The sequence below is a fragment of the Tursiops truncatus genome, chromosome 12 (assembly GCF_011762595.2).
Source record: "Tursiops truncatus isolate mTurTru1 chromosome 12, mTurTru1.mat.Y, whole genome shotgun sequence".
In the NCBI taxonomy this organism is placed as follows: domain Eukaryota; kingdom Metazoa; phylum Chordata; class Mammalia; order Artiodactyla; family Delphinidae; genus Tursiops; species Tursiops truncatus.
In genome coordinates, this window is record NC_047045.1 from 13,546,947 (window position 1) to 13,559,201 (window position 12,255).

At 40.6% G+C, this 12,255-nt stretch overlaps 1 protein-coding gene across 3 annotated transcripts in view; it reads left to right on the forward strand.

Moving 5' to 3' along the window:
* MEI4 (meiotic double-stranded break formation protein 4) overlaps positions 1 to 12,255 on the forward strand; it is a 177,141-nt gene that overhangs the window by 98,076 nt on the left and 66,810 nt on the right. For 2 of the 3 annotated variants that reach the window (XM_073789375.1, XM_073789373.1), the window contains exon 3: positions 5,524 to 5,655. In XM_073789375.1, the coding sequence (XP_073645476.1) occupies positions 5,524 to 5,655 (132 nt within the window). The remainder of the gene's footprint in view (positions 1 to 5,523; positions 5,656 to 12,255) is intronic. The other variant, XM_073789374.1, reaches the window with a different exon arrangement.

Genomic DNA, 12,255 nt, shown 5'->3' on the forward strand with positions numbered 1-12,255 from the left:
TATTGTCCCATGCGCCCCTGAGATTCTGTTCATTCCTCAGGCTGCATAAATTCTACTGACCTGTATTCAAGTACATAGACTCTTTCCTCAGTCATCTTCATTCTGCTCCTGAGCTCATCTGCCTTGAGTTTTTATTTCACATGTTCTTGAATCTCTGCTTGGTTCTTTTTACTCTTTTCTCTTTCTCTACTGAACTTGTTTCTTTGGGATCAGTGCTCACATTAAGCACAGTTCTGAAATTTGTCTTAAAATCTCTTCTTGTAAACCACACCACAGAATCAGGGTTGCTGCTGCTTCTGCCATGATCGAGGCAGCACAGAGATAGAAGTTTCCAAAGCTGCCAGGCCCAGATCGATAGCACTTCTGTCATCATCAGGAATCTCCTGAATCAGGAACACTTCTGCCATCTGTTCCAGAATCCTGCTGCATCTTCTCAGAACCATATCATCATTCAAAAGGGATGCCCTGGGGCTTCCCTGCTGGCGCAGTGGATGACAGTCTGCCTGCTAATGCAGGGGACACGGGTTCGAGCCCTGGTTTGGGAGGATCCCACATGCCGCGGAGCAACTAGGCCCGTGAGCCACAACTACTGAGCCTGCGTGTCTGGAGCCTGTGCTCCACAAGAGAGGCCGCGATAGTGAGAGGCCCGCGCACCACGATGAAGAGCGGCCCCCACTTGCCACAACTAGAGAAAGCCCTCGCACAGAAACGAAGACCCAACACAGCAAAAAATAAACTAATTAATTAATAAACTCCAAGCCCCAGCATCTTCTTTTAAAAAAAAAAAAAAAAAAGGGGATGCCCTGCAACCTGCCTTTCACCTCAGGTAATTCTGACTATGTCTTACATAAGATCGACTTACTACAAACATTTACATTATATCCAGAACCCTCCCTAAAAGAGAGTTTTAGCCTCTTTAGCACTGGAAGCATGCTTGAAGAATATTTGAGTGGTGATCCCAGTCTACCTGCTGTGGACTGCTCCTCTAATTATTCAGTGTTCATATACTCCCTTTTTCCCATATTCAAACTTCCACCAAATCTCAGTAGCAACAGCAACGTGCTGTGAAAACATAATGCACCAGTGCTCTATAGAAACAAAAATCTATAGACCTCTTATCAAAAGGAAGTATTCAATCTCAGTCTTTTCGTGTGATATAGTGTGATGTGATGATCATCCCTATGCTAGTTCAGTCACAATTCTAGTTTGATACTTTGTAATTCATGGACTAAATTATAAAATACACACACACATACCCACAAAGAAGGAATAAAGTAACCCATCATGGCCTTCGGTTCTGTAACTGGTTATAATTCCATAATTTGTATTGATTTTCTTCCTCCACTGCCAATTACATTCTCCCTTTGCCCTCAGCCAGAACCTCACTTAGTTGGCTTACCCAGAGTTTCATCCCTGAAGGATCTGACCTTTTGGTCATCTTGCCTCATGAGGTTGCTGTAGTATCCTATTTATTTCTGCCACTTGGACGTGTCAGAAATAGAGGGCAATCCCTGGCTTCCAGATGTAATCTTCCCTGCTGACATGGCATTGTAAATGCCTGTTTTCCTCCACCATAGAGGTCAGTTGCACCAGCCAACACAGGAACTTCTTTTTTGCCATTGGTACAGTGGCATAAAGAAATCCGTGTAGCCAGGGGGAAATCTCAGCTTCCAGTTCACAAAGCCATTGTTCGGTCCTTTGGTCGGAACCATTTTCACTTGGTTGTGTAGACCTCTAAGACAAAATCCAGTGCCGCAAGGATGGGAATAACACTTTGCCAATAAATCATTAGATGTAATATTGAGAGTTCCCAGTCTGACTTTCATACCTTGGCTCCTGAACCTGTATATTCTGGATGTGGGAGAAAGAGTGTCGGATATCGGTCACTGGTTTAGAACATAAGTTTCCTATCACTCAACCTTATAAGAAGTGTATTCTAGTTGGAACTAACTGTTCAAGGAAAATTTACTTCTGTTTTCAGTTCCCGCTTGATCCCAATTTTGTATCTAGTGCAACTACTTGATGTTGGAGTACTGCTGTGTATACCTAACCTTAGGTAACACCCAGTTCAGATGAGCAGCTCTGGGCGTATAGTCACTTGGTGTCCCACTATCAGGCACTCATTCAGTCATTACTGGGGCCAAATAGCATAAGCAAGGAGTTTTTCTTTTTTCTATAAAGGGTAATATTTACTTGTCAAGAAAGTTATGACATTCTTCCCAAACCCAAGTGCCCCCCCCCCCCCCTTGTGATTGTCTCTTTAGGGTCAGCTACAGGTATACTCATTAGCTCCAGGAATATTGGCTCTTCCTGGTCATAAGGTCCATGTGGCAGAGCCTGTTGTTCCCCAGCGTAGACCAGCTAGAGATCTTACTATGCTCCTCTGGGCCCTTCTCAAAGTTCACAGCCTTGTGGTTGCTCAATATATGCATCTGAGTAGAAAACCAAAGAAATATATGTTGCCTCAAATATCCAGAGACCCATCAGGCGTTGTATCTGTTTATTAGTGATAGTAAGTACATCTAAAGCAACATGTTTTTCACTTTAGGGGTGTATTCCAACATGCCTAAGACCCAGAAACTGCCCAAGTGTGTCAGGCACCTGAGTTCTGGAGTTCCCTCTCTGGAATGCATGTGATTTACCAGGGCCCTCAAAACCCCTGCCATATCAGCATGATGTCATCAGTACAGTGCACTGGCACGATATCCTGTGGAACGTTTCAATGTTCAGAATCCTATGAACTATTAAATAATGGCCTGAAGCCAGCAAGTTAACATAGCCTTAATAGGACAGGAAAAGTGCCCTGCTGTCTCCTAGGTGAATGCAAACCCCCAGATCAAGACCTGTCTAATATGCATCAGAGGCAGGGAGCTACATCTGGAACAGTGTAATTACAAACACCACCCGATGAATTTTGTGATAATTCACTGTTATTCTCCAAGATCCTTCAGTGTCCTGAACAGGTCAGATAGGCAAATTTATTGGGCATGTGGTAGGAATTTCCACCCCTGAATATTTCAAGACTTCAGCGTGGCACTGAGCTCTGTGAATCTTCCAGGTGGATATATAGATCCAAGCACATTTGGGAAGACTGAGTTTACAGCAATGACTCCCTAAACCAGTGGGTCACCAAGATAGCATCCCGCTGCTTCTACTAGGATTAAGAACGTGGAAACGCAGGAAGCCTCTGAACCAGCTGCAGGATAAGCCAGAACTGTGCCGCCTCTGCTACAGTCCGCGCCAGCAAAACGCATGCCCTGAGCCCGCTTCTCTTCTTCCGTAATGCACTGCTAAATCCGGTTCTCAAATGAATGCTCTGATTGGCAGAACTCAAACCTCATCCAAAATCCTAACTGCAGAGGAATCTGGGGAAATTTATTTCTAGCTCCTCTGTCCCTGAAATGCAGAAAGATATGCTAGAGTAGAAAATGATGGCGTGGGTGTTGGCAGGTCCTTCCGTGGTTTCCGCTGCAGTTGCCGCATGCATAATGTGAGCCCAGGCCTCCATGTCAGCCTCTCTCAAAGTTCCACTGCATTTACAAAAGGGCAAGTGACAATTAAAATGTAAGGAAGAAGAGAGGCCATTTTATAATAATATTCACAGAATTTTAAATCACCTTAATGGCTCTATACTTAGTCTGCTCTCGTTTGAACCTCAGTCATATGGGGGAGACAGTCACAGTTCATAGCTGTATTGTGGAAAATCTCTTTGTGGTGAAATTTCCTTCTCAGCAATGTCCTCTAAAAGGACCGTATTAACTCTAGACAAATGGATTTTATTTCTAGTATTTAACTTCTTAAGGGTCAATGAATTACACGTATAACCTTCAATGCTTTTACATTATTATCCTACATTATAACATTTAACACTTATTGGGCACTTGCTAGGGGCTTGACACTATGTTAATCAGTTTTGCTGTCTAACTTAATATGCACGACTCTATGTAGTGGGTGCTGTCCCAGACACTGTTTTGCAGATGTGTAAGCTGAGACATAAAAGGTTAAGTAAGTTGTTAGTACAAGTTAGTAAGCATGGAGTTGGGATTTGACTCAGGCGGTGTTGGACTCCAGAGTCTAGCCTACCCTGTCACATTTTCATTTCATCCCCATTCTGTAAAGTCCCTTTCAGTTTATGGTGAAATTTTTCTTCTCTTTAAGTTATCTCCTAAAGATTAAATATTGAGGAAAAAAGATAAACAATTAAAGCATCAGTGAAATACTCAACCGAAGTTTTTTAGGACTTAGGTAAAAGTACTGTTTTTTCAGGTACAAATTAAAATGTTGTAAAACATGTGACATCTAATAAGTCATACTGGAGAGTTACAAAAGATGGGAGTCTTCGCTAATTACATTGTTAGGAAATAATGATAAATAGCTATGATTTTCTATGAGAATAAATTGATGTGGGTTTAGTTTTAAATTTGATAACTTGATTTCAAAAATTATTATTAACAGCTAGTTATACGTGCCCAGATTTATAATAGAAATTTCTTTTGAAGTCTATAATCCATTCACTTTCTTAGTGTCACTGATTAACTTTTAAAGTTAAAGTATATTATTAAAATGTCAGTTTGAGAAATATCTATGTTAAGTATACATCGTAAAGGACACAGATGGCATTTCCTAGTTTCATATGGCATTAGTTATTTCAGCATTGTCATTTAAACATTTTACATATAAAAGCAGTGTCTCCTCAATCTGATTTTAAGCCCGTAGAGAACAATGGCAAGGCAGATGCTGTTTCTGTGTTTTGAGATACTCCATGAAGCCTCCTTTGTCCCAGATATATTAAAGGAAAGATTTAATGAAATTCCAGTTATGCGTTATATGCAACTTAATGTGAATTATAATCAAATGGCCTTTCTCCTACTAACTATAGGGGATATAGTTTATTGTCTCCCACAATCCTTTGAAATTTATTTAATGACGAGATCTTTTGCTGCCTCTAGATAAAAATTCAGAGTCCCACATTTCTTTCTCCTCACTCTAAAACATTGGACTTTAGACTTTTTTTTTTTTTTTTTTTGCGATACGCGGGCCTCTCATTGTTCTGGCCTCTCCCGCTGTGGAGCACAGGCTCCGGACGCGCAGGCTCAGCGGCCATGGCTCACGGGCCCAGCCGCTCCGCGGCATGTGGGATCTTCCCAGACCGGGGCACTAACCCGTGTCCCCTGCATCGGCAGGCGGACTCTCAACCACTGCGCCACCAGGGAAGCCCTGTTTTATCATCTTGATTCATTCTGTATGTACTCTATCTAAATGATATGATCTTTTGGTTCTTCAGCTAAAACTTCCATTTTAGCACCTTGTCACACATTTCAAAATATTAACTGCTATAAAGTTTCATTACTTCTATTATGATAATCTGTTTCACAGTTTTGCTTGAGACTGACCCAGAATTATGTTGACACTTTTTGTACTCCCTGCAGCATGGAGCTCAATAGTAAATTTTAGAAAGTGCCCATTAAATATATTTTGAGCTAACTTGATAGAAAATAGAAATCTATTCATTTTGATCTTTAGTTTCAGGTGCAGCATTATGTCTCTCAGAGTCTGGTAACCCTGGGAAGTTGCAGCTTGTTGAGAAGATCTATAATATCTCTGCTTCTGTCAGAAGTAAACAGCTTCGCTGATGATCTGGGCACCATCAATCAGGTACATATAACTTGATACTGTAACTTTCATTTATAGTTAATGCAGCTGTAGACTTTTCTTTCCCTTTCTCCTCCCCTCTCTTTTTGCCAGGCTGATATTTTAGTCGTTACCTTATTTCTAACATACATGAATAGTGTTGCTGCCTGCTGAAATTACAGAAAGATACTTTCAGAAAATAGTTTTCAAAATAATGCCATTTTATCATCCTTACTGGTATATATGTGCCAAAGGTGTCACTAGTGATGGCAAAGGAATGGCCTTAAACCTCTCCAAGAAGGCAGTGTGTTCCTAAAGCAAAGCAGTGAGAGGAAAGTGAACAGGAGAGGATGATAAATGGAGAACAGTCTCTGACCAGTGGTTCTTATTCCTAATTGCTCATGACACTCATGTGGCTAACTTTAAATACTCTGTTGCCAAGCTATATGCCAATCCAATTAAATGGAGGTCTCTGGGGTTAAGACGCAGGTATTGGTATTGTTAAAGTTCTCCAGATGATTCCAGTGTGCAACCAAGGTTGAAAACAATGCTCTTTTATCTGTGCAAACTCTTATGTCACTGCTGACAAATGTGTCTAAGAAACAGAAGTCATTCCCATGTTCTAATGTTGGCAGTGGCATATTATGTGTTCACTTTCTCAGCTCACTTAATATTATTCTTTCTGTGGTTAGAATTAAACACAAATAAAGGAAATCAGAGACAGAAATGTTTTGGTAAAGAGAAAAAATAAGAGAAATATATATATATATTTATATAATATTAAATGCTTTTAACCAAGTTCTTACGTCTAAGTTCTCTATATTTAATAACATATTCCAAAATATTATATAATCTACTTGAATTCAATCAATGTCATGGTAAATCATCTAGTCAGCAGTTTTTCAAGTGACTGTTAAATGGTGAACACTTGTAAGAGCTCTGTAGATGTATTTTTAAAAAGTAATTGTTACTGATCTCAAGGAGCTAAAAATCCATCTGAGAAAGAAATAAGGCACATTTACTAGTGGGAAAAAAACAGTGAAGTATTAAAATGCATGGTGCCGTTTGTAGGAGCTCCAAGATCAAGGAAGTGATCAAGGTAGGTTGCAAGTCCCTGAAAAGATTTCATGAAAAAGGAACAGCTTGAAAAATGGATTTGAATTGAAAAGGAGAGAATACATAATGTTGAGGCGCTGGGTGTCAGTTTTAAAAAGTGTGCTCAGAATTCTGAGGAAACAAGGTAAGGTCATGGCATTAAAAATAGGAAGCAATATGGGAAATTAGTTTGATGGAATCAGATTTGTGTGGAAAATAACAAAACACAGAAAAGAAAATTTTATTTACATATTCTCACTTAATTTTTACCAAAATACATGAAGTAGTTATATTATTTACCTAGTTTATAGATAAAGAAGTCAAGCCTTAGAGCAGTCAAGCACCTTGACCAAGCTTGCAGAAAGAACATATGCTAAGAGCCATAATTCAGACCCAGGCATTCTGATTGTTAGGCCACTTTAGAATAAGAGTAACAATATAACACAACAACAAGAACTAGTTTTTGGCGGGTAATATGTGTTATGCTTTACCCGAATTGTCCCATTCAATCCTTTTAGTAACCCTTCAAGATATTAGTATCCTTGTTTAAAGACAAGGAAACTGTTCATCAGCATTCTTAACAATGGATAACAGAATTCACTCCAGCCAATTTAAGCAGAAAAGGGTACATGAATAGCTATGGAATAGTTGAAGAAGAGACTAGGCCGTACTTTCATGAATGACCTCCGCAACTACCCAGCTGAATAGGAATAGGCTCCAAAGGAATTGCTGCCTTTGCTGTCATGACCGGGAAGCTGCCTGCTGACTCAAGGAGCTACTGCTACAGACACAGGGTCCATAAAACAGTCCTGCTACAAGGTACAACAGCCAGATATATGCCCTGTGTTGTCCTGTCTCACTGTGTGATTCAGTTTCAACTAATTCAGTTTTTGTCAGTGCGTTTATTTCTAAGCCAACAACATATTCAGAACCCTAGCATCAAGGAAGTACAGAAAATGTAGTTTTATGCTTTTTCACCTTCTTTACTCTAAAAGGATGATAGAATGACTAATGATGTAGTCAGTCCAAGGTGTCTATCACATGTAAGGCTCAGAAATTCAGTAACATGGTGGTAAGAGATGGCGTCAGAATAGGAGGGAATACAGGGCAAAGGGCGTGAATGCAGGGAAGCCATTTATTCGGGACTCTCAATGTAATAAGTCTTCCACAAGCAGGAGTACAAATAACCACTTGTACATAAGAAGTGTTATCCAAAGGACTCAAGAAAAGATTTAATGTGAAGGAGAGAGAAGAATCAGTGCAAAAATTAATATTATAAAACTAAGAGATTAGGAAAAATATCACTAAGAAGAATTAGGTAAATGGGAAGCAATGCTTCTTTGTGAGCAGAAAAAATTGAGTTTGTATATATTGAATATGAGGAAACATTGAAGTAATCTAAATATGGGCAGATGGAAATATGAAATTAAAACTTGAGGGAAAGGAGGGGACATACATAAAAATTAGGGGAATATCACTATATGGCAATCATGAAATCATAGTCAGAAAGAGAACAGGGACTCAGGGAAAAGTACTGTGGAATGGGAGAGGCAGATGTACAAACAAGGAAAGAAGACAAGCTTTATTTTAATATTAGATGTTAGCTGACTATTATAAATGTCAGGCTTAAATGATTTAATTTTTCATCAGATATAAACAGTAATATATATTATATGTAATATGGATTATGCAAAAAAATCTATAAATATAAATATTAAAGTCATACTACATATTTTTTGACTTTCCAGTTTTCTTTATGTCTCTTAGACATAGTCTTATTGTTGGACATACAGGTCATTGCTGTATACATTTTGACCTCTGATATAAAACTTAACCTTAACTATTTTCTGAAACTGATTCATGGAGATACATTTCAGAAGTTGACTTGATTGCATTAACTGAATTCAACTCTTATTGGTGATTTGCATCTCAAACTTGCATATTAAGATGATTTTTTGGAAAAAGCATAATAAAATGTCTAATTATTTTCAAAAACTAAAATTTCTTGGAACTTATTAAAAAGTATTTAAAAAGTCATAAAGTTCATTGTTAACAGAGTAGCCTTCCCAATGTAAACAGCTAAAACTCTGGAAAAATATATGACTTAGTGAGTTTCAGACAATAGGCAGTACAAAATTGCAATTCCTGAAATAAGGCAAGCGAACTATGTGAGCCCCGTGATTGCCTTGACTTTGGGCCTGGAGGCCCTTTCTGGACTGTGGCACAGTGAAGCGAGCCAAGTCCCAGCAGTCTCACTGAACTGATAGGGCAGAGACTGGAGTTCCAGAGAACTGATGCAGAGAATTTCTGGGTCGGAGTCATGGAGAGAAGAAAACCCTGAAAAGAAGAACTCAGGAAATTTGAACAGAGGTTTTCTGGATCATTTGTTGAATACTAAGCTGCACATGTGTAGGAGGACACTTCACAAGGCCAAGCAAAGAAAAACTACTCAGGAAAGAAATATTACAAAGCAATTGTGAGCTGCATAATGGCCAGACCTCACACAGTGCTTGGGACCATCCAAATTCTATCCAGATATAATGGCAAGACCTTACTCAATAAGGCATTCAGTAGAGACCTTAAAATGTTACAACTTAGCAGTACAGTACTTTACAGTCCTAGGAAAAGGCTATGCTGGAGGGATTCTAACAGAGCTTGGAAACACACCTTGAAGATTTCTTGCTGGTTCACAGCTAGATTAGCTGTGTGCTGGAACAACATAATACAGAAGCTCAACAATATGATATCATTAATGTCTACGTCCATTCAGACATCATGCATGTGAAAAAGAAAGAATGTGTAACTCATAGCCATGAGAAAAAGCATTAGTTAATAGAAATAGAACCAGAAATGACAGAAATAATGGAATCAGCATATAAGGACAAAGACAGTTATTTATATATATATATATACCTACACACACACACACACACACACACACACACACACACACACATATGTGTGTTAAAAGAAAAATGAAAAAAAAACCCCACAGAATGGGAGAAACTGTTTGCAAATGATGTGACTGATAAGGGGTTAATATCCAACGTATATAAATAGCTCATAAAAGTCAACATCAAAAAAACCAAACAACTGGAATAAAAATATGGGCAGAAGAACTGAATAGACATTTTTCCAAAGACGAAATGCAGATGGTCAACAGGCACATGAAAAGATGCTCAACATAGCTAATCATCAGGGAAATTCAAATCAAAACCACAATTAGATATTGTCTCACACCTGTCAGACAGGCTATCATCAAAAAGACAACAAGTAACTAATGTTGGTGAGGATGTGGAGGAAAGAGAACCCTCGTGCATGGTTGGTGGGAATGTAAATTGGTGCAGCCACTATAGAAAACAGTATGGAGGTTTCTTAAAAAACTAAAAATAAAACTACCATATAACCCCCCTGGGTATATATCTGAAAAACAATAATTAGAAAAGATACATGCACCCCAATGCTCATAACAGTATTATTTATAATTGCTGAGTTATGGAAGCAACCTAAGTGTTCAGCAAGAGATGAATGGATAAAGATGTGATCTCATACACACACACACACACACACACACACACACACACACACACTAGAATACCATTCAGCAATAAAAAAAGAATAAAATTTTACCGTTTGCAGCAACATGAATGGACTTGGAGAGGATTATGTTAAGTGAAATAAGACAGAGAAAGACAGATATGATATCACTTAATTTAAAAAATACAACAGGGAGGGACCTTCAAGATGGTGGAGGAGTAAGACGTGGAGATCACCTTCCTCCCCACAAATACATCAGAAATACATCTACATGAGGAACAACTCCTACAGAACACCTACTGAATGCTGGCAGAAGACCTCAGACTTCCCAAAAGGGAAGAAAATCCCGACGTACCTGGATAGGGAAAAAGAAAAAACAGAGACAAAAGAATAGGGATGGGACCTGCACCTCTGGGAGGGAGCTGTGAAGGAGGAAAGGTTTCCACACACTAGGAAGCCCCTTCACTGGCAGAGACGGGGTGAGCAGGGGGAAAGTTTGGAGCCACGGAGGGCAGCGCAGCAACAGGGGTGCAGAGGGCAAAGCAGAGAGATTTCCACACAGAGGATCCATGCTGACCAGCACTCACCAGCCTGAGAGGCTTGTCTGCTCACCCACCGGGGCAGGCGGGGGCTGGGAGCTGAGGCTCGGGCCTCGGAGATGAGACCCCCGGGAGAGGACTAGGGTTGGCGGCGTGAACACTGCCTAGCCAGGAGGGAGTCCAGGAAAAAGTCTGGAACTGCCTAAGAGGCAAGAGACCATTGTTTCAGGGTGCACGAGGAGAAGGGATTCCTTCCCTGTCTGCCCACAGAAGGCAGAGCACCGCCTAAATGAGCTCCAGAGACGGTCGCAAGCTGCGGCCATCAGCTCGAAACCCAGAGACAGGCATGAAATGCTAACGCTGCTACTGCCGCCACCAAGAAGCCTGTGTGCGAGCACAGGTCACTATCCACACCTCCTCTCCCGGGGAGCCTGTGCAGCCCACCACTGCCAGGGTCCCGTGATCCAGGGACAACTTCTCCGGGAGAACACACAGTGTGCCTCAGGCTGTTGAAATTCACTCTGGCCTCTGCCGCCACAGGCTTGCCCTGCATTCCGTACCCCTCCCTGCCCCTGGCCTGAGTGAGTCAGAGCCCCCTAATCAGCTGCTGCTTTAACCCCATCCTGTCTGGGTGGGAACAGAAGCCTGAGGGCAACCTACATGCAGAGGCAGGGCCAAAACGGAAGCTGAACCCCAGGAGCTGTGCAAACAAAGAAGAGAAAGGGAAATCTCTCCCAGCAGCCTCAGGAGCAGCGGATTAAATCCCCAGTCAACTTTGAAGTACGCTGCTTATGTGGAATACCTGAATAGACAACAGATCAACCTAAAATGGAGGCAGTAGACTTTGGGAGCAACTGTAGACTTGAGGTTTGCTGTCAGCAACTGACGTGTTTCTGATTTTTATGTTTATCTTAATATAGTTTTTAGCACTTGTTATCATTGGTGGATTTGTTTATTGGTTTGGTTGCTCTCTTCTTTTTTTTAAAATTCTTTTTTATTTTTTTCTTTTAATAATTTTAAAATTTTATCTTTTTAATTTTTTTAAATTATTCTTATTTTTTCTTTCATTTTTTTCTCCCTATTCTTCTGAGCTGTGTGGCTGACAGGGTCTTGTTGCTCCACCCTGGTGTCAGGCCTGAGCCTCTGACGTGAGAAAACCAAGTTCTGGACATTGGACCACCAGACACCTCACAGCCCCACATAATATAAATTGGTGAGAGCTCTCCCAGAGACCTCTGTCTCAATGCTAAGACCCAGCTCCACCCAACAGCCAGCAAGTTCCAGTGCTGGACGCCCAATGCCAAACAATGAGCGAGACAGGAACACAACCCCATCCATTAGCAGAGAGGCTGCCTAAAATCATAATAAGTTCACAGACACCACAAAACACACCACCAGACCCAGCTCTGCCCACCAGAAAGACAAGGTCCAGCCCCACCCACTGGAACAGAGA